The 22,208-nt window shown below is 54.5% G+C and overlaps 1 protein-coding gene across 50 annotated transcripts in view; it reads right to left on the bottom strand.

Annotated features, from left to right (window-relative positions):
* Positions 1 to 22,208, bottom strand: part of MYT1L (myelin transcription factor 1 like) — a 565,076-nt gene that overhangs the window by 5,000 nt on the left and 537,868 nt on the right. For 25 of the 50 annotated variants that reach the window (XM_017964578.4, XM_078350034.1, XM_078350025.1 and 22 more), the window contains 2 exons: positions 15,210 to 15,301; positions 7,522 to 7,631 (listed from right to left, as the gene is read on the bottom strand). In XM_017964578.4, the coding sequence (XP_017820067.1) occupies positions 7,522 to 7,631; positions 15,210 to 15,301 (202 nt within the window). The remainder of the gene's footprint in view (positions 1 to 7,521; positions 7,632 to 15,209; positions 15,302 to 22,208) is intronic. The other 25 variants (XM_017964584.4, XM_078350043.1, XM_017964587.4 and 22 more) reach the window with 1 other exon arrangement.

Here is a 22,208-nt window from a genome sequence, read left to right as displayed (position 1 = left end):
ACAGCATGAACTCACACCGAGATGTGTGATGTCTTTGCAGTGAGAAGACATTTGTTATTCCTGGGGCTCCTGACCCAATCTCTGCCCCGGTGGAGCAGAGAAGCAGCTGATGGGATGCCCAAGGCAGGGATGCTCCCATCTCCTGGCTGCAGCAAGATTCGTGGGGACACATGTTAGGTCCATTCCTCCTTCAACCTGTGTTCTCTGCCGAGAAACCCAGACCCTCCTGCAGAGGCTGGAATGTCTTCCTGTGCTCAGGAGTCTCTATGGGACTCAGGAGTTAGGCTGTTCCCTCCCATGCTACCAGGGTCTGTAGCTGGGTGCTTATAATGTATGTTTTGCTTTTCTCAGAGTGGAACAAATGCCACTGTGCTGACCTGCTCAGCAGTGGAATGGAATATGTGGCTTGAATGAATGTCCATGAAAGCCCTGGCTACCAGGGCACTTGGTCGTGCCTCTGTGGCTCTGGAAATCCATTATCTCCTGAACGAGGCAGCATGGCGAGCCTCAGCCAGGGTCAGAGGGGATGTCTGGAGACCCGAAACCAGAACCGATGGCTATCTGCCAGGTCCCACAGCCTCACCTTCTGCAAGTGCAGCCCGTGGCCCCTGGATCTCCTGCATCCCAGCCCACACACGTGGGACCCTAGGCTTCTCACACACAGACAGCAAGGTCTCGCTTGCCTGAGACCTTCCCACAGGATGGCTAGAGGCTGAGTGTCTCAGGGGTGCGGCTGCCCCTTCCTTACTATGCTAGCCAGGCAAATGGTGGGCTCTTTTTCTGGAAAATGGGAATCCCTCCTGGCCCACTACATGAACTCACGCTGATGTGCAGTGTGTTTGCCGTGAGAAGACATTTGTTATTCCTGGGGCCTCCAACCCACTCTTAGGAGCCCGGAGCAAAGGGAAGGCCTCTCAGCAGCCATGGAGCTGGCCAGCACGCTGTGGTGGTCATGAGAGACAGTGCTGTTGAGAAAGGTGAGGCAGGGGTGCCGCCCCGCCCCTCTGATGCTGGCCTCTGCCCAGCCCCTCCGACGCCAGGCTGAGATGGGGCTAAGCAGGCTGGGGAGGGGCGCAGAGGCAGGTGTCTTCCTCCAAACGCAACCTCTAGCAGCCACGGTACGTGGTTCCTCACACTTGGAAGGCATCTCTGATCATAGGTGCTTCCACGGGGTGGGGCTGGCATCGAGAGTGGGTCTGGGGGCCTGGCTGGCAGCTGGGCCCGTTGCCTCTGCCATCGTGGGTGATGTGCATGGGCACATCTGAGTCTATGTTTCCAGGAACATCGAGTTGCCAGTAAAGGGGGCAGCTCCAGGCGAAGGTGGGCTCTGTCTTTGATTAAGAAGCACAGAAACTTTTTCAGGCTGCTAGGAAGCAGTGCACTCTCGGACTTCCCAAGAAGGTTCCCGTGTCAGCAGCAGGCTGATGGCCGGTCTAGGCCCAAACCTGCATTTTTACAGACTCGTCAACACCTTCTCTCCTTCCGGGCCTCATGTTCTTAAACTGCACAGTCCCTGACTACACCTGGAGCAGGGAAAGGTCAGCCCCAGCCCGCGGCCTGACACGGAAAGCTAAGACAGCTCAGAACGGCGTTTGCATTTCTTAGTGGTCAGAAAAAAAAAAGAACAACAGCCATTTTGTAACATACAGGAGCCATGTTAAATTCAGATCGCAGGGCCGCGTGCTGCTGTGTGAAGCAGGGCTGCACGCACACGTGTTGTGAGGCTGCCGTGCAGCAACACAGCTGCGGGCTCCAGAAGCCAAAAACGGTTGCCATCTGGTCCTCTGTGGAAAATGTCTGCCAATCCGGGGCATAGACCAAGCACCTGGATGGCGTGCTGTGTTTAGAAAACATTTCCGGAAGAAGTGTAAAGGGCGAGAATCCCGAGATGTGAGCAGTGGGGCGGTGGAAAGGTGCAACCCCAAGGCAAGCGCCCTCGAGTGGGAGGACTGCCTCTTGCCCAGGCCTGTGCTGACCGAGGGACGAGGCAGGCGCTCCAGGGAGGCTGCAGGTTCCCGTGTCAGAGAGAGGGTCGCAGAGAGGCTGAGCCCAGGGACAGGAGCCACCACCTGATGAGGGCTGCGGGCTGTGGGATTAACCAACCTGCTCATCTCAGAAGCAGTCAAGCTGCACGGGGCTGTTCATGCTGCTCCATCCGGGCCTTGCACCAGGAGCTGGGGGTTTCTCATGAACAGCCTGGCTTGAAAACACGAGCTCCCTTTCATACTCAAATGCCCCCACCCCCACCCCCATGACAAACTCCTGTGCGGAACCCTGGGCAGTGGGAGAGCAGCCTCCCAGCCTCCAGCCTGCTCGAAGCCGTCCTCCTCTAGGAGGGAGTGCTCCTCTCCCTCCTCCACCTCCCGCATCTGCAGGACTCCCACCGTCTCTCCTCAGGCTCCTTGCTCCAGGCCCTCGGCACTCGTGGTTCACAGGAACCCTGCGTGCCAGGATGTGCCCAGCACTTGAGCCCCCTGCTCTCTCTTTCTCAGTGGCTGTCTTCTTCTTTTCCAGATTCTGATAACAAGCAACTTCTGGGTGTCCCCTGTGGCAGAATGTGAGCTTTTCTCATCTCTGCTCCAGGCTCTGGTGTGAACTGAGTTGAATCAGGTGAGACGTGTCCAGGGAATCTTGGAGTCCAGAACCAAGGCTTGGGTGTGCCCAGCCTGGGTGCCTCAGCCGCTGAAGCTGAGGCTGCACTGAATCCACTTGATTCAGTGGAATCACACTGAATCCACTGGGAGAGTGGGGCTGGGGAAGCAGCAGGGCCCACAGGCACCTTGGCCAGCTGTTCTGCTGGTTCTGAGCTGTCCAGGGAGGAAGCCTGGGTTAGACTGGGTTGTGACTGGGCGTTGGGACTTCTGATTGCGTTTGCATGAGGTGAAGACCCTGATGCAGGCTTCTCCTTTTCAAGCCACCAAGCATAATGGTGTCTGGATCTTTCAGCCACATAGGAATTGTGTTGCTTGCGCGAATTGGACCAAATAGTGTTTGAACATATTCCAAATCGGAAAACTCATCTTCTCAATTGAATCACCTTGCATTTGTCCTAATTTGAATTCTTACAACTGAACAGTGAAAAAAGCCCCTTTCAAAGTTTTAGGAAGAGCTCCTGGGCTTGAGATGTAACACACAGCCTGTTTTGAGGAGAGTGGCCGGGTGGTCTCCCCATCCAGCACAGGGGTAAAATGTAAAGGGATGGACGGAGTTTCCTCTTCCTTCTCTTGGATCTGTTCTTTACTGGATTTAAGTCTGGACCCCTCCCTCCCTGTGTGAGACCCTCATCACGGGGCCGCAGGCCTGAGCACTGACTGTGACGTCTTTCCCTCCACTCCCATTCCAGAAAGAACATCGGGACATGGACATGCACTTATCAGTCAACTCATGGCTGGGTCTTGGGACAGCTCTGTGGCCCGCATCATCTCTGGCGTGGGCTCCATGCGCAGCCCTGAGGCCCGCATCATCTCTGGCGTGGGCTCCATGCACTGCCCTGTGGCCCCGCATCATCTCTGGCGTGGGCTCCATGCGCAGCCCTGTGGCCCCGCATCATCTCTGGCGTGGGCTCCATGCGCAGCCCTGTGGCCCCGCATCATCTCTGGCGTGGGCTCCATGCGCAGCCCTGTGGCCCCGCATCATCTCTGGCGTGGGCTCCATGCGCAGCCCTGTGGCCCCGCATCATCTCTGGCGTGGGCTCCATGCGCAGCCCTGTGGCCCCGCATCATCTCTGGCGTGGGCTCCATGCGCAGCCCTGTGGCCCCGCATCATCTCTGGCGTGGGCTCCATGCGCAGCCCTGTGGCCCCGCATCATCTCTGGCGTGGGCTCCATGCGCAGCTCTGCAATCCTGAGTCAGTGTGGCTTGAGCGTGTCATGGGGCACTGGGAGAAGTCTGCCTTTCTCTTGGTCCGAGTGGACAAGAAAACACAGGTCTGGGCCTGTTCCCTTTCTGGCCTTGCTCCCTGAGGGTGTGAGGGCCTGAGAAGCATGGGAAAGTCAGGGCCTTATAGAGGGAAGTGCCAGGGGCGTGGCGCTGCTGCAGGGAGGCCCAGGCCATCAGGCAGGGCCGCTTTATGTCCTGGAGAGTCTGCCGGCCCACGTTCCTCCTCCATAGTCTCTAGAGCAGTGGCCAAGGCACAGGCAGCAAGGGGGCGCCTGGCTGTGGGTGTAAGCTGTTTTCCGATAAGTTTTGCCCCCAGTGCAACCCGTTTCAGGAATATCTGGCTCTAAGTCACCTGTGTCAGCAGCTGCTGGGCTCTGAGCTCAGGCCTGGTGCCCCCAGAACCACCTCTGTGTTGGAGCTCATCCGCCAACCCTGAGCTGCAGGGCTGGGGGACTCTGGCTCAGAGCGTTCCTGTCCCTTTTGAGACACAGGCATGCCTTCTGGAATAGGGCAAGGTCCATCCCCGGGCACATCTGGGAAGTCACCTCTCATCAGCCCAGTCAGTGAGAATGAATGTGAGCTCTCAACATTCAGTTTTGAGGTCAGGTCCAAATGGACGCTGCGAGGAGCAGCCACTCATCTCAGAGACAACGAAAGGCACAAAGAGGCCAGTGAGAGCAGACGCAGGCCTGGGTGCTTCCTGAGGGAGGCCACGCCCAGGCGCATGCAGAGAGTGCCCGGGGTTCCTACCCTATGCAGCCTGAGCAGGTGCACGCGTTCTTCCCCAGGGTTTGGATCCGGGCGCATGACCTCTAAGCCTTCTCAGCCCCTGGCTGAGCCCCAACGGCCAGTGCTTCGTCCACAGCTGGCGTGAGAGCTGCCGTCTATCCCTCGTGGACAGCCACAGCGCAGCGGGAGGGATTTCAGTGAGTGGGAAGAACCCTTTTCTTGAAGGCATCCTATTGGAACTGGGTTGCCCCAGTAGCCTGTGGACTGAACACCCTGGACAGACAAGGACACTCTGCCTCATGAGAGAGTGCCTTGCGAGGTGCCATTCAGAGGAGGAAATAAATTAAGAGTTTCATGAACAGAACACAACTGGAAATGGTTTGGCTCTGTGTCTCGACCCAAATCTCACCTCGAATTAGAGTCCCCATCATTCCCACGTGTTAAGGACTGGACCAGGTGGAGGTCCCTGGATCATAGGGGCAGTTCCTCCATGCTGTCCTTGTGATAATGAGTGAGTCTCAGGAGATCTTATAAATAAGCATCTGGCATTTCCTCTGCTTGCACTTCTCCTTCTTGCCGCCTTGCCAGGAAGGTGCCCTGCTTCCCCTTCCCCTCCACCATGATTCTAAGTCTCCCGAGGCCTCCCCAGCCATGCTGAACTGTGAGTCCCTTAAACCTGCTTCCTTTATAAACTATCCAGTCTCAAATATTTCCTTATTAGCAGTGTGAGAACGGACTAATAAACAACTCAAGGGTGAATTTCTGATCTGTCCTAGTGAAACAATCTTTGCTGACTTGGCCACCTCCTACTCTGTCCCAGAACCAGCAGCTCGTGGGTGCTCCTGCAGCCATGGGATCTCCTGTAAAGTCCAAGATGCCACCTCCATGGCTTCAGCTGGTCCTGGGGCTGAGAAAACCATAGGCTATCACTCCATTCCCCAAGCCCAACATTCAGGTAAGTCTCAAGGGAAATTCCAACCTGTGTCAGGTGAGCCTTGGCCAGGCCAATGTGACTCTGGAAAGGCTGAGCACAGCCCCTGGGGCTACCAGGCCTGTGAGATCAAGGCAGTGATACCCTTGTGGGGTAAGTAAGTAGTGGGGAAGTAGGTTGGCATCAAAATGCCCAGGCAGCAGCCACATGGCCCATGGGGAATTCCCACTCTTGGCCTCATCCTTGGTACCCACAAGGGGACCTAGAAATCCTTTTCAGTTGCGTGGTGGGGCCCCAGTCCCAGAGGATATTTGCATCCCTGGGGACGCTGTGTCCAGGGGTTGGAAACCACTGGCTGAGCAGAGCAGAGCTGTTGACCACTACCTGGCTAACCATGGGAAAGGCCCTCACCCTTCCCCAGCCTTGGCTTCTTCATCCACTACCTGGCTAACCATGGGAAAGGCCCTCCCCCTTCCCCAGCCTCGGCTTCTTCATCCACTCCCTGGCTAACCATGGGAAAGGCCCTCACCCTTCCCCAGCCTCGGCTTCTTCATACACTACCTGGCTAACCATGGGAAAGGCCCTCCCCCTTCCCCAGCCTCGGCTTCTTCATCTGCAGAGGGGGAAAATAAGGGAGCCCCTCAGAGTTTGTTAGGAGGACATCATCAGTAGGTGGCTGGCGGTGTCACCATCCTCCTCTCCATCTGGTCCTCCAGGCTCATTCCCAGCAAACCGAGCAACCTTCACAGAGGCCGGTCAGCATCCCCCGAGAACCTCATTACACCATGGCCTGCTGTGGAGGGGCCAGGATGGAGGAAAGGACACCTCTGCTCTCCTTGTGGGCAACGTGAGGGTCGCACAGTCAGCAAATAAATTCCACTCCCAGGTTGTACGTCGCTGACTGGGACCCTAACACAGCTAGGTATGGGACAGCAGGCACAAGGCTTCAGGTAAACAGGGTCCGGCCTGGCCTCTGTGGCCTCAGCTTGGCTGAGGATGTTGCCTCTCGGTCTTAGAAGTTGTGTGTGTAGGCTGGGCGCGGTGGCTCACACCTGTAATCCCAGCACTTTGGGAAGTTGAGGCAGGCATATCACGAGGTCAGGAGTTCGAGACCAGCCTGGCCAACATGGTGAAACCTCATCTCTACTAACAATACAAAAATTAGTGGGGCGCAGTGCTGCGTTTCTGTAATCCCAGCTATATGGGAGGCTGAGGCAGGAGAATCACTTGAACCTGGGAGATGGAGGTTGCAGTGAGCTGAGATTGTGCCACTGAACTCCAGCCTGGGTGACAGAGCAAGACTCCATCTCAAAAAAAAAAAAAAAAAAAGAAACTGTGTAAGATGAGGCTGAGGACGTTTACTTTGTGGGCTTGTGGGCTGCCCATGGGCATGGCGGGGGTTAGGAGACCACAGAGGCTCTGCCAGTTACCACTCCCCTTTGTTCCCAACCCAGGCTCTGCAGCTACAAGTCACTGGGGCCACTTCCTCAAACCCCAGGCACCCAGGAGTCCTAAGTGGTAGGCATGGCTTGTTTTAAATTCTGGGAACACGGGAACACAGGCTGTCACTATACATGTAAGACAGTGACTAAATAACAGGAGGACCTATTTTAAATTCTGGGAACACGGGAACGCAGGCTGTCACTATACATGTAAGACAGTGACTAAATAACACGAGGACCTGAAGTATCTTGGAAGGAAATCCTTCACTGTTTGCAGGAACAGGGGATCCTCTGAAAATCCCTATTCACAAATGCACTTTATTAAAAAACACAAACACACAGGCAGACTGAAAGCTGGTGGACCACGGCCCCTGGTAAAGTGAACACTGCCACGGAATGACGTCCACGGAAGAGCAACATCATTACGTGGAAAGACGAAGGAAACGAAAGAGCAAAGAAGAGGCAGCGACAGCTCTCCTAAAAGCCGATTTCCTGCCGTGTGAGAGCGCGTGCTAGAGCTAAAATTGAGGGCTTCAAAAACTGTTACCTGAGTTCTGAGTTTGATCATGTCGGCTTCCATCTGGGAGTTGGATTCATTCAGCTCCTTGATTTCTTCATCTAATTGTTTGATTTCTTCGTCATTTTCTATACCTGTGATAATGAATATCAGGATGTTAAAACCATAATATACAAAAATATTAGAGTTAAAATTTGGGGAGTTTTCTTTGTTCCTTTTTTATTTGTAATTGAATTTGCTTGGAAAATATACCCTTGGATTAGAAAGAAAAAAATAATCACCATCTCCATGTCTTTCTATTCCCTACCACTGCCTCTTCCCTGCCTTAGGTCCCCCACAAAAAGAAACAATCAACTGAGACACAGGCGAGGAGTGTGGAGCTCCTGGGATCGTTACTGTGGGTCTCAGGTGTGTCCCTGGGACCGGAGGCAGAAGCCATGTGGTCCTAGGTGCTGATTTGCTGAGCCTGGCCTGTCTATTTTCTCCTGCTTTTATTCTTTCTCTCAATTTCTCTCTGCATCAGTCATTCTGCAAACACCCCAGACTTGGAGCCAGGCTCTGCAGGCACATTCACCAAGCCCAGGTCATCCCTGCCCTCACTCAGCTTATGTTCTGGGTAGGAAAATGGACAACAGACGTGTAACACAAGTGCAGCCTGGGAAATGCCGAGGATGACCTCTCCTCATCCACCAACAGGAAGCTGTGGGAAGTGGGAGAGAGGGACATGGGAGCTGGCTGGAGGGAGGTGACCATAAAATGTCTCTCTGAATATTTGACATTTAGTGAATAAAAAGTCTCATTCTGAATGATTAAAAAACATGTATTAACTAACAGAATTTCCAATTTGTAAACTCTGCCGGAATGACGACCTTGGCCAGGTGTGCACCTGACTATCTGAGTGACCCTGGCATGTGACTGCCATCCTGCCGAGGTCCATGGGGCTACATGGACCAGTCTTGGCATAGCTGGGCACAGGGCCCTGGTGCCCATAGTTACAAAGGGCATTTGGTCTCCTGCTTCCCTGCCCAGCTGTGTCTGGTTACTGGCAACACTCTACGGCCAACGCCAAAGAGATGGAGATTCCTCTCTCTTGTGACCACTTGACTTCACACAATTGGGTATAGGGAAGGAGAGCAGGAGTTTTGCAAATCCAATTACCCTAAAACACTCAGGATTTGAGACTGCTGTTCTCATTGGTCAAACCCAATTACCCTAAAACACTCAGGATTTGAGACTGCTGTTCTCATTGGTCAAACCCAATTACCCTAAAACATTCAGGATTTCAGACTGCTGTTCTCATTGGTCAAACCCAATTACCCTAAAACATTCAGGATTTGAGACTGCTGTTCTCATTGGTCACATGGCACCACAATGGATCTTCACTCAAAACAAATGGAAAACACATCCAGCCCAGGCCTCTGAGGAGGCTTCCAGTGGGTAGATGCTGTTTTCAAGCACTGCAGACAGAAGGGCAGAAGGGTGCAATCAGCCAGAGGCTGAGGCCTGAGAGCACCCCAGAAACCCTGCGGACACTGGCGGAACAGAGGCTGAGGCGCCTCTCTACTGAGACGTTGGAAAGATGAGAGCAAGAGAAAGGGATGGATTAGTGGCATTGGGCCTTAGGTGCTGCTTTTAGTGAAATGAAAAAAAAAATGTTATAACTTCGAGATAAAAATACAACCAATTGCAAAAACAACCCAATTTGTAAAGCAACTAAATCATGAACGAATGTATCATTTAAGACGCGTTCTCCACAAGCTTCTGTGAAATTGCAAGCATCCAAATGCCTTTAGAACACTCGGCGTTAAGGAGGCTGCCGAACACGGGGCGAAGTGACTCTTCGCTTCTAGAGCCGTCGCGCTGGACTCTTCTCAAGCACATTCCGACCCCATCTTGCAGAGTGCTTTCAACACACACACACACACACACACACACACACACACACTTTACTCTATTCTTATAGCAGATTAGCTTTCAACATATTTCTATCAGAAACCTTAGGTCAGGATGTTTAGTTTCAAGAATTTATGAGAAATGTCAAACTAACAGGCAAACCAGGGTTTGTTACCTAATTGATCTGCCAGATCAGGTCAGCTGTTCTGACTGAACTCAGTGTCATTTTAAATCCACATAAAAGTCTTGACATGGGTCCCACGACAACCTTTCATCTCTGATTTTGTTCTGGGAGTGATGGGTGGGTGGATATTACTTCCACAGCTCTGCTCTGTTGCGAGCCCCAAGTGGTCACCAATGGCCCCTTGTGGGAGCCTGGGAACTCCTGAGTCCTGGGGCCACCCACTGCCACCCCGTGCAGCACGCCAGTCCTTTGTAAGGCAGAGGAGGGAGATGGGGAAATGCCAGGGAAGACCTGGCAGGTTGCAGTTGCTCTCTCGGCAGAAATGAGATTCTGGAGGGTGAGGGGCTGTGGAAGAGGAAGGCCTGATTTTGTAGAACTGTCCACAGCCACATCCCTGGGACATACTGTGAGTCCCCAGACACATGTGCCTGGTCATGAAGCCCACTCAGGAAGAGGAGAGCTCCGGGTGGGTGTGAAGCCCCCTCAGGGAGAGGAGGGCTCTGGGTAGGTGTGAAGACCCCTCAGGGAGAGGAGACTTCTGGGTGGCTGTGAAAATCCTCAGGGAGAGGAGACCTCTGGGTGGGTGTGAAGACCCTCAGGGAGAGGAGACCTCTGGGTGGGTGTGAAGACCCTCAGGGAGAGGAGACCTCTGGGTGGGTGTGAAGACCCTCAGGGAGAGGAGACCTCTGGGTGGGTGTGAAGACCCTCAGGGAGAGGAGACCTCTGGGTGGGTGTGAAGACCCTCAGGGAGAGGAGACCTCTGGGTGGATGTGAAGACCCTCAGGGAGAGGAGACCTCTGGGTGGGTGGGCTCATTTTCAGGGCTAGAGCTCCTTCCCCTAGCTTGCTTTCTGCTTTGATATTCAAAGGAAAGAACAAAGCATGATCTTGTTTCCTTATCTCCTAAAGACTGCCCCTGCCCCATCCCCATAGAAAGTCACTAATGGTGCAACTTCAGCCAAGGTGCCAAGGTGCTAAGAGGCATCCAGAGAATGCCTGCGAAACCGTTCTGAAGGGAGACTCGCTGAGTCATGCCGCGGCTCGGGCTGGGCTGAGTGCTCATGCACGATGAGGTCACTCCACGGACAAAGAAAATAATGTCACCCGTCGGGGGAAGACACGACAGGAGGCTAGTCCCTAAACTTTAAAAAGAAAGAAAGAGGGCCGGGCGCGGTGGCTCACACCCGTAATCCCAGCACTTTGGGAGGCGAGGCGGGTGGATCATGCAGTCAAGAGATCGAGACCATCCTGGTCAACATGGTGAAATCCTGTCTCTACTAAAAATACAAAAAATTAGCTGGGCATGGTGGCGCGTGCCTGTAATCCCAGCTACTCAGGAGGCTGAGGCAGGAGAATTGCCTGAACCCAGGAGGCGGAGGTTGCGGCGAGCCGAGATCGCGCCATTGCACTCCAGCCTGGGTAACGAGCGAAACTCCGCCTCAAAAAATAAAAAAGAAAGAATGAAAAATACTGCAGAGCCAGAAGGGAACTTCAAGGACATGTAGAAAAGCTGCTTCTCTTTCAGACAAATGCTCAAGAGAAAGAGCTAAAATCCAGTGCCAGGCCCTTCTCGGCCAGGTCAGTGCCTCGCTGTGGACCCCGGTGACTTCTCTTTCCCGCACAGTGTCCAGGCCTCACACGGAGGGAAGTTGCTGAGCAGTCTTGTTACACTGAAGGTGTAAAAGTGACCCCTGGAAAGGCTTTACACTCATAGGAAAGAAAAGCCTGGGCGTGGTGGCGCATGCCTGTAATCCCTGCACTTTGGGAAACCGAGGTGGGCATTTCGCTTGAGCTCAGGAGTTCAAGACCAGCCTGGGCAACATAGTGAGACCTTGTCTCTCTTAAAATATTTAAGGCCAGGCATGGTGGCACATGTCTGTAATCCTAGCACTTTGGGAGGCGGAGGCAGAGGCAGGCAAATTGCCTGACCTCAGGAGTTTGAGTGCGGCCTGGGCAACATGGTGAAACCCCATCTCTACCAAAAATACGAAAATTAGCTGAGTGTGGTGGTGTACATCTGTAGCTCCAGCTACTCAGGGGCTGGGTGGGAGGGTTGCTTGAGCCTAAGAGGCGGAGGCTGCAGTAAGCTAAGATTGTGCTACTGCTCTCCAGCCTGGGTGACAGAGTGAGACCCTGTCCAAAAAAAAAGAAAAAGGGAAAAGAGAAGAATTGTCTTTTCCACATCTGTAGCAAGGGCAGCAGGAACACAGAGCCTCGGATGTGAAGAATGGCATCATGGCAGTGACACTGCATGCTGTGCCTCAGTCCCCTGAAGAGCAGCAGAAAAGTCCCCTGGCCTTGTCTGGACTCGTTACACAGACAGAAACGATGGCTGAGCACACAGCTGTGCCCCGGGGGTTACTAAGAACCACCTCGGTTGGTGTGAACTTGCCGGGAATTGACCGCCCAGACTCAGCACACACTCGGACTTAGGAAGACCTGGGTGGATCCCACTTCCACCACCTGCTCTCCCAGTGCCCTGCAGCTCGTCTTTGTCACCCATGGATGGACAGGCATGCATTGAGATCTGCAGCAGGGGGCCCTGTTTCTGTCCTAAAACTTAGCACTACAGGAATGGTGTGTCCCGCAACTTGGGTGAAATGCAGGGACCTGGCTGAAAGCTGCCCAGCAGCAGGAGCTGGGCCCAGCGGGTGGGCAGTGACCCTGGGAGGCCCTGGTAGTGACTGCTTTCCCGTGATGAAGCCCAGCTGTTGGTTCTTCCAGTTTATAGTCACAGACCAGCTGCTCGTCTTTATCCCTCTGAGCTAGCGCTTGTTTTTCTGAATGAACCCCTCGTGTGCGGCAGTAATAGGAGCGTCTAGGGCTCTAAAGGCCGACTCAGGCCCACCGATGACCAGACGGTCAGCTGCGGGATCTGTCCGCGGCTGCCCAGGGGGACCAGTCCCGGTGTGAACGGCCCCTCCTCCAGGACTGGCAGGCCTCTTCTCTCCATGTCCTCTTTCCTTTTCTGATTTGAACTGGCCTCCATAACCTAACTGCGCTTCATGAACGTGGACTCAGATCAATTTATTTAAGGATTTCTGCTCGAATCCAGGGTTTTTTTTGGGGGTGAAATGCCCGCTAAGTATTTTGAAAACCACCCGGCACGTAGATGGAGCTCAGGCAGTGTTTTCTTTCTGGCATTTGGGGGTGAAATGCCCGCTAAGTATTTTGAAAACCACCCGGCACGTAGATGGAGCTCAGGCAGTGTTTTCTTTCTGGCAACAAAAACTGCTCCATAGTAACTGGGAAGCGGACATCGGCTCTCTATCCTGGTGTCTCAAAAGCGGGGTCCACACTGGGGGACCTTACATTGTTTGGGACTGCAGCCATGCGGAGAGGGTGTGAAGCTGCCTGGGGTATGCTGGAAGGCAGAAACTGCCAGGCCTGGCCTGAGAGACAGGATGCTGGCTCCAGGGGCCCCAGCCTCTGAGGACACATGTCAGGAAGCTGATGACTCTTCTGGTGAACGGTGGGATGAAGCCCAGCTGTTGGTTCCTTTAGTTTATAGTCACAGACCAACTGCTCATCTTTATCCCTCCGAGTGAGCGTGTCCCTCGTGTGCAGCGGTAATAGGAATCGGAGAGGGAACCCTTCAGACCCTGGGACGTTCAGGCTTCTCTCGTGCTGCTCTCAGGACCAGTCACAGTCAGATGAGAGGAGACCCTTGTGGCTGCGACTGGGGCTTCATGCCTGCCTGCTTGGGAGCTGCTCAGGTGTGGCTCATCTTGGTAGATGTGGGGAGGAGGAACCCTTTGGTAAAGGTACAGCGGGGGGTCCCAGGCTCTCCCAGAGCCAGCTTTCTAGGACAGATCTATGAGTCACAGGTCTGAGGGCCTTCAGCCCAGGCTGTCCCACGCTTTGTGGTGCTTGAAGAGCTTTGCTGGCTCCTTTCAGGAATACAAAATTAGGGGTGCATCTTGCAAGTGTGAGCTGAGAAGGGGAAGCTGGGCTTCTGCTGTGAAGGGGACCAGTCTGCTCAATGGTTACAGATTACAGCTGATCTCATTCCCAGGGGCTCTGCACTGCAAAATCACCTGCACACAGACTGAGAGCAGAATCGCTGCTTCTGGAAACACAGGGCCAGCCTCCAGCCAGCCTCCTGCCAGCCGGCCTCCTGCCAGCCTCCTGCCAGCCTCCAGCCAGCCTCCTGCCAGCCAGCCTCCTGCCAGCCTCCTGCCAGCCTCCTGCCAGCCTCTGGTCCCATTTTCGTCAATTGATCAGTAAAAAACCCCGTTAATATGGTTTGGCTGTGCCCCACCGAAATCTCATCTTGAGTTTTAGTTCCCACAATCCCCATGTGTCATGGAGGGACCTGGTGGGAAGCAGTGGAATCCTGGGAGCGGTTACCTCCATGCTATTCGTGATACTGAGTTCTCACAGTATCTGGTGGTTTGATTAGGGCTTCTCTCACTCCACTCTGCACTTCTCTCTCCTGCTGCCTTGTGAAGAAGGACACGTTTGCTTCCCCTTCCGCCATGCTTGTAGGCTTCCTGCAACCTCCCAGCCACGTGGAACTGTGAGTCAATCAATCCTCTTTCCTTTATAAATTGCTCAGTCTTGGGTATTTCTTCACAGCAGTGTGAGATGGACTCATCTGCCTGTTTTGTGTGTGCTCCCATTTAAAGACAACTTATTTAAGAGATAATTGGATTCCTTAACATTGATCTCACAGCCACCGGTCACAACAGTGACTCCCAACTGCAGGGAGCCTGGCTGACACGCATGGTTTCCCTGCAGGCACATTATAGCCCCCTGCACGTAGAAACACCAGACACTGTGGCTGTTTATCTGGGGGCAGGTTACACAGCAAAGTCACCGACCAAAAGGGCAAAAATACATAACACAGGGTGCTAAATAGACCACGGGAAGGACTCTTATTTAGTCTGAGGCAAGAGGGCTGAGTCTTGCCTTGTCCCGTCTCTGCTGGAACCTGTCATGGGAAACCTGAGTGTCCCCTGCTCTGTGAATGCACAGGAGTAACTGCACAAGCACCAGGATCATTGCCTGTGGCTACAGAGTAATTTCAGCAGGGAGGTGAACTCACAAACAGAGTCCCCAGATCATGAGCAGGGAATGTGGCTGCTTCTAAGGCCTTAGTGGCCCTCCTCTCTCCTGCTCCTGCAGAGGCCCCCAGTTTTCCTCAGTAGAATTCTTTACACACCTGTGTCAGTTGGTGGCAAGAGAGACCCTCAGAACAAAACAGATTTGCAGGTGGAATCAGGAAAAGCAGGCACCAGGCATGCAAGGGTGAGGGCAAGAGGGGAGGGGAGCCGTCCTTGCTATCTGCGGCCTGGGGGCCCCAAAGCTGCTCTTGGGTGGAGAAACCCAGGATGAGAGCCTGAGGGACAGAGGCAGAAATGTGGGTGCCCTGAGGTTCCAGGGAGCAGGAGAGACCCTCAGGACTTGGGCTTGTGATTTGGGTGAGTAGTGGAGTCCGTGAAGCGGGGAGATGGTTTTGAGAAAGGCTGCTTTCTTCTCAAGTTGCTTAGCTTTGTAGATGAAAAAGGCAGCATCACCCCTGCCTCTGCTTTCTAAGAAAAGTGAGCTGTCGTGGTTAAAGGACACAGAGCTGGTGTGGCCATGCCCACTGGGCATTCCTGAACATGTGTGCGCCCAGGGCTGGGGGTGCTCACCGTTGCTGGCTCGCTGTTTGATGGTCAGCATCTGCTCTCCAGAAAGCTTTGCCTTCTTCATCGCTGATGTGGCTCTCGGACATCCTGACAAGCTGTGGACGAGACACGGGATGGCCATTAGTCAACAGTCTGACCATCCAACTTCCCCAGCCCTGCAGGGAAGCGGTGGTAAGCAAGGATGGAAGAGCATTATTTTATTAGGTCGGTTGCCAGCAAAGGCTGTCTGAAATCGAGGAAAACTAAAAAGACCGATGCGTACAGTATGACCAGTTATGCACACACGGGGTGCATGTATGTGTGTGCATGTGTGCGTGTCCGTGTACTCAGGCATGTGCTGTGTGCCTAACATGGGCACTCGGCTGGGGCTGCCTCTCGTGGAGGTCCCGGGAGCTGGGGCGCTGAGACGGGAGGAGACTCGCCCTGCCTGCACTGCAGAACTTTCCGAGCTGTTCGGAAGTTTTATAGAGGGACAGTATTGCTTAAGAATCTTCTTTATAATGGAAAGCATCAAGCTTATAGAAAGGGTGGGTTTAAAAGTTAATTTCAAATATACAAAAGTAGAGAGAGCAGAAGAAGGAACTCAACCCCAAGTTCAGTTGCTATCTCTCATGGTAAGCCACCTGCGCTCCTCCTGCTTCCCCAGCCTCAGATGAGAACACAGGATGCAACCTTATCTCACCCCCAATTCTAGCCAGTTCTCTAACATCACCAACTATTCAGCCTATTTTCAAACTTCTGGTGTCTCTTCACTTTTCTCAGCTGCTGGTTTGTCGGCCTCAGCGCTTCACAGTGCATGTGGCAGACGTGGCTGGCGGACTCCGGGCAGGAAGGTGCCTCCGCCTCCTTCTCTGTCTGTCCTTCTGGGTGTGTGCTGAAGATGGCATGTCCTGTGTGCAGAGCCTCTTCCCTGCAGTCCGTGCCCCGGCTTCCTCACAACTCCTCGGCCTCGGAGGGGCCTTCCCTCCATCCCTCCCAGGGGCTCCTGGACATGCCCAGCCCAGGGTCAACTGGGGGCCTGACCATGCTAAAGTCCAGGGGCCATCTGGCCTTAACTATGGGGGAGGTGAAAAACTTCTGCATATAATGTTGTTGTTGTTGAGACAGGGTCTGGCTCTGTTGACCAGGCTAGAGTGCAGTGATGCCTTCACTGCAGCCTCCACCTCCCAGGTTGCAGTGATTCTCCCGCCTCAGCCTTTCAAGAAGCTGGGATTATAGGCATCCACCACAATGCCTGGGTAATTTTTGTATTTTTAGTAGAAACAGAGTTTCGCCATGTTGGCCAGGCTGGTCTTGAACTCCTGACCTCAGGTGATCTGCCCACCTTGGCCTCCCAAAGTGCTAGGATGACAGGTGTGAGCCACCGCGCCTGGCCTATAACATTTTATGTTTGTATATGACATACATGTATTCTCTGTATGTACATAATACGTCTTTCACCTGTATATTAAGTGTTAGGTGGACCCTGTCTGTGAGTGGTGTGACGTGTTAGAGATATACCTAGAACACTGTGTGCTAGTGCAGGTGACGTGTAACAACATTGTCACGACTTCATCCGCACCACAGGTCTAAGCTGTGATTTTTTTATGTGGTGTTTGCACCTCACAAATATATTAGAATATTCATAAAATTCTAAAAAATCATTGCTGTTGCCTGACTGTATCCCCTGAAAATCTTGTGAACTGAAATCCTGACCCCCACCGTGACAGTGTGAGGAGGAGGGGCTGTGGGAGGTGACGAAGCCCTGGATAAGGAGCCCTCGTGATGGGATCTGGGCCCTCAAAACAGGGGAACAGAGAGCTCCTTCACCCCTTCTCCCATGTGAGGACAGAGTGAGAAGGTGCAGCCCTCCCCAGACACCGAACCTGCTGGAGGCCTAGTCCTGGAATTCCCGTCTCCAGAATGTAAAGGAATACATTTCTGGTTTCTAAGCTGCCTGAGGTGTGGTACTGGTTTTTGCAGCCCTACAACATCTAAGACAATCCCCAGTATTTGCTGGGGAAGCCCCAGGAACAGAGAGGCCTCTGGGAGCCAGGTGGCATGGTGGGGTGGGCACGGTGGTGCCCTGGCTTCTCCTGCTCACCCCAGCTGCAACCCCAGGAATCTGACAGTCCCTGAGAGAGTCCTGGCTCGTGGTTCCCTTTGCTGCTTTTCCTTGTTCACTCATTCGGTGCTAGATGTTGGCACTGCTGCTTTCCGATGGGGCCTCCAAACCTGGCTGCTGTTTTCATAGGAAATCCCTGTGCTCTTCAAGCTCTCTTTAGTGTGGGGAGTGAACAAACCCCTCCGTTTCCTGAGAAAACAGACTCCTCTTCAGGCCACGCTGGTGGGGCCTGGCAGTGGTCCTCACTCTGGGGCACCCCTCCTGGGCCCCCCACCTCCATCCCCAACAGATCCCAGCAGGACGCCCTGCGAGTCCAGCTGGAGGGCGTGCCGACACTTCTGCTTCCCTAGCTTCTCCGTAAATCCACTTCTGACGGCGGGCTGAAGATTTTCATCTGTAAAGTAGGAAGTTCTCCACAGATCTGTTAAGGCTCTCCTAAAACAGGATGCCTGGATTATAAGGCCACTTTCCCCTTCCTGCGACTGGACGCACGGAAGCTGTGGCACAGGGTTTCCTGCACGTGTGCCTGAGCTTTGGACCTGCATCCAGGTAGACTCTGCAGTAGGTGGCTACATCCGGCAAGTCCTTTGTGAAGCCAGGAGGCCCATCACCCTCACACTGCGCCACCTCCCATTCGCAAACGCACACAGGACGTGGAGCTGGCTGGAGAGACTTACACATTCCTGCTTGCTCACTTGTGAAATGAGAATAAAGTAGTGAATTGACTGTGTTTGTAAAGTTTAGTGAGAAGAAAGTATATTCTTGAGGGTAAGAATTAAAATGCACTTTTTTGTTCACTGCTCTGTATTCCCATGAGGGGATGGCGCTGGAGATAGAACAGGTGCCTGACGACCATTTTTGAAAGAATAAAACACCGGAATGCAACTTGTGGAGGCCCATGGTGAGTGTGAGTGAACCCAGGACCTGGAAGATGCTGCCTGAGCCCCCAGAGATGCCTGCTGCACGATTTTGCTGGACCAAGATAAAAGAAGACTCTGAGTGCAGCTGCCACCCTGGGCTGAGCCGAGGGGAGGGCTGGGTGAGGGGCTCCTGCAGAGGTCCTGAGGCTGTGGCCAAGGGAAGAGGGTGGTTCCTGGTTGGTCTACGGTGCATGTGGCCCAGCCCTGCTCAGCATGACCCTTGGAAATGCAGGGAGCAGCTCCCGTCTTCTGCTCTCTGAACCTCCCTGGCAGTTTCCACTTGCCTTGTGTTTGTGAATGGTATTGAGGGGCTAGGAGCTGCAGGTGGGAAGAGAGGGAGGGCCACAAAGACCCGCCTCCTCCTCCTTGCCATCCTCGCAGGTGAGTGGCCTCCTCTGTGTGCACCTGAGACCCCTCCCTTCCGTCACCACCTCAGACCAGGCCTGTGCTTCTCCCTCAGTGTGGTCCCTGGGCCTCAGCCTGGGTCACATCCATTCTGTCCCACAGTTGAGAAATGGCCCCAGGGGCTCAGCTGTGACTGCTCCTCACCCTCCAGGAGAGCTTCCAGCAGCTTCTCTGAGAGCAGCTGCCAATGATAGGGTTATCTCCTACAGCAGGGGTCCCCACTCCCGGGCCATGCCCTGTTAGGAACCCAGCTGCACAATGGAGGTGAGCAGTGGGCTAGCCAGGGAGCTTTCTCACCTGAGCTCCGCCTCCTGCCCAAAGGCAGCTCAGGAGCGCATTCAGACCTCACAGGAGCGCACACCCTACTGCAAGCTGTGCCTGCAGAGGTTCTAGGTCACCTGCTCCTTGTGAGAATCCAATGCCTATGATCCGAGGTGAACTGGTTTCATCCAGAAACCATCCCACCCTTTTTCCATGGAAAAACTATCTTCCATGAAACTGGTCTCTTGTGCCAAAAGGCTGGGGGAGCCGTCCTAGACAGCCTTTGTGATGGGCTCTTCCCACACGCGCCACCTCCACTGTCTGCTTGCGGGTTCCACAAGTTCACGATCTTCTCTGCCTTTCAGTGAATGCCCCTGGCACTCCCACTTGAGTGTGCTGTCCTGTCCCGTCCCATCCAACTGACCTCCCAACTCTTTACTGTTCTGCCCACAAAGCAGGGCTGCACCAGGGGGCCCACTGGGGCTGCCTTCCTCAAGTCCCCCGTGCCCTGGAGTGCAGCCTCTGGGACATGGACGCGGGGGTTCACATCCCCGGTTATTTTTCCCTCTTCTGCTCATCTAAGGCTGCTTCCTGGAAAGCCGAGCACGTTGCTGCACGTATCCCCGTGTCCAGGAACCTTTGTAGATGAGATGTGTTTAGTAAAAACCCACAGAATAGAACGTGGAAATGGAATGACGTTGTCAATGATTTCTTTCTTGAGGATTCTGCTTCTGCAGAAGCTGCCTCCGGCCTCCCCTCCAGCTTCCACCTCCAGCCTCCACCTCACTGGGGGTGGGGAGCTTCCCAGGCCCTTCCTCTTTCATGGGTCTTGCTGCAGAATTTTTAAAGATCTGCTCAGATCTTACTTTCTCTTTCCCACAGTGGACTAAATGCTTGCAGAATTGTAGGGGCAGGCCTGGTGGAGAGCGTTAACCCGTGAACCAGCAGCTCCTTAGCGGTGGGGCAGAGAGCAGAACCTCGTTCCCCTGGCTCTGCTCCAGGCTCGCTTGTGGAGATTCTCGTTACCTGCAATGTAGGAGCTCCAGGTAGAAGCAGAGGACGGGCTGGGAAGTCAGACTTTCTCTGCTTAAGTTCTGCCTCCACTGCTGACGCATTCCAGGGTCCTCTCTAAGGCTGGGTGTTTTATTTGTAAAATGGGAATTAAAGAGAAAACACAGTTCCCTGCCTCATGGGGATATTTTGAAGGTTGAATACAGAAAAAGGACGTTAAATGGCAACCATGAGAGGTCGATGTTGGGCTAGCCCGGCCTGGGAGAGCAGGTGAGGTCCGGCCCTGTAAATCACGCTCTGTGGGCTCCCGCCGCCGCAGGCCTGGCTCTGTGGGGACACAGTTGAGAGCCTGAGGCGAAGCCTCTCTGTGGCTGGGCTTGGTGACACAGCTCCCATGGCCTGGCTTGCTGCTGGGGATATCTCTGCCACCTTCACTGACCAGCGGTGACAGGCCCCTTCCCTGTCCTCTCTGTGGCTGGGATCCCTCCTCGGCCCCACTCGTCATGGGGGTGCATTTGCTTCCTCCGCGGCTCCTGCCTCAAGACGCTGTCAGTTCCACCCTGGCAAGGGCATCCCTGTGTCCTTTCCACCCTCTCCACTCAGAATCTCGGTGTGTGCCCAGGACACGGCGGGCCCTGGAGGAAGGTCTGTCATGTGAATAAAATAGAAGGACATGGTTCTGCCTCCCAGTGGTCAGGAAGCAAGAGGGACTGAGGGGCGGAGCTGCTTTCTGGCCCTGATTCTGAGGGGGGAGTGTGGGAGTGCAGCCCACCAGGTGTACCTCTGTGGAACCCTAAAAGCCACCCCCTCCTCACACCAGCCCCCAGAACTCCTGGCCACTACGCAGCAGTCAGCCAGGCCGGTGTCCCAGGCTGCCTGGCCCATCTCTCCTTTTCCTGTATTTCATCTTTTCTAGAATTATTTTTTGTCTCTTCTTAGCCATAGGTCGCTTTCCCTGCTTTCAAACCTTTAAACGGGGGAGTGGCTCCAGGTGTCCAAGTGCCAGGCACACAGCACTGCTCTGTGGCTCCAGGAGTCCAGGTGACAGGCACACAGCACTGCTCTGTGGCTCCAGGCGTCCAGGTGACAGGCACACAGCACCGCTCCGTGGCTCCAGGCGTCCAGGTGACAGGCACACAGCACCGCTCCGTGGCTCCAGGCGTCCAGGTGACAGGCACACAGCACCGTTCCGTGGCTCCAGGCGTCCAGGTGACAGGCACACAGCACCGCTCCGTGGCTCCAGGCGTCCAGGTGCCAGGCACACAGCACCGCTCCGTGGCTCCAGGCGTCCAGGTGCCAGGCACACAGCACCGCTCCGTGGCTCCAGGCGTCCAGGTGCCAGGCACACAGCACCGTTCCGTGGCTCCAGGCGTCCAGGTGCCAGGCACACAGCACTGCTCCGTGGCTCCAGGCGTCCAGGTGCCAGGCACACAGCACCGCTCCGTGGCTCCAGGCGTCCAGGTGCCAGGCACACAGCACCGTTCCGTGGCTCCAGGCGTCCAGGTGCCAGGCACACAGCACCGCTCCGTGGCTCCAGGCGTCCAGGTGCCAGGCACACAGCACCGCTCCGTGGCTCCAGGCGTCCAGGTGCCAGCACACAGCACCGCTCCGTGGCTCCAGGCGTCCAGGTGCCAGGCACACAGCACCGCTCCGTGGCTCCAGGCGTCCAGGTGCCAAGCACACAGCACCGCTCCGTGGCTCCAGGTGTCCAGGTGCCAGGCACACAGCACTGCTCTGTGGCACACAGCATGGCACCAAGGAACCGTGTGCAGCGCCCGTGTGTCAGCACACTTCATCCACGAGGGAACACTCTGTAGCAGAGTTACATCTTACAAAAAATATTATAGTAGAGACTAGGTCTCACTGTGTTGCCCAGGCTAGTCATGAAGTCCTGATCTCAAGCGACCCTCCTGCCTCAGCCTCCAAAGTGCGAGGATTACAGGTATGAGCTATCACACCCAGCCTTTTTGTTGTTAAGAAATACAACTGAAATTTTGACGGCTTAAGTCCATGTTAAAATGCTGTGTCATCCATTCCTAACGCATCACACAGGTCCTCTCCCGCTCAGGCAGTGCTTGGGTCACTGAGCTGCGCTGAACACATGAGCAAACAACCAGAAGCACTTGAGAAACCGGACAGGCCCTGGAGACAGCAGTTGCGGGGTCCGGCAATTCCTGGCTCAGGAGCAGAGCTCCCCTCCGGGTTCCCAGGAGCTTCGGGCCCTGGTGGGCCCCGGAGAAAAGAGAAGGAGGAAGGCTCAGCCCCCAGCACCGCTCTGGGGCTTCCTCGCTCCTGCTTTAG

The sequence above is a fragment of the Callithrix jacchus genome, chromosome 14, assembly GCF_049354715.1.
Source record: "Callithrix jacchus isolate 240 chromosome 14, calJac240_pri, whole genome shotgun sequence".
NCBI lineage: Eukaryota > Metazoa > Chordata > Mammalia > Primates > Cebidae > Callithrix > Callithrix jacchus.
The sequence above is the reverse complement of the archived record's forward strand: the minus strand, read 5'-3'. Positions and strand labels throughout refer to the sequence as shown.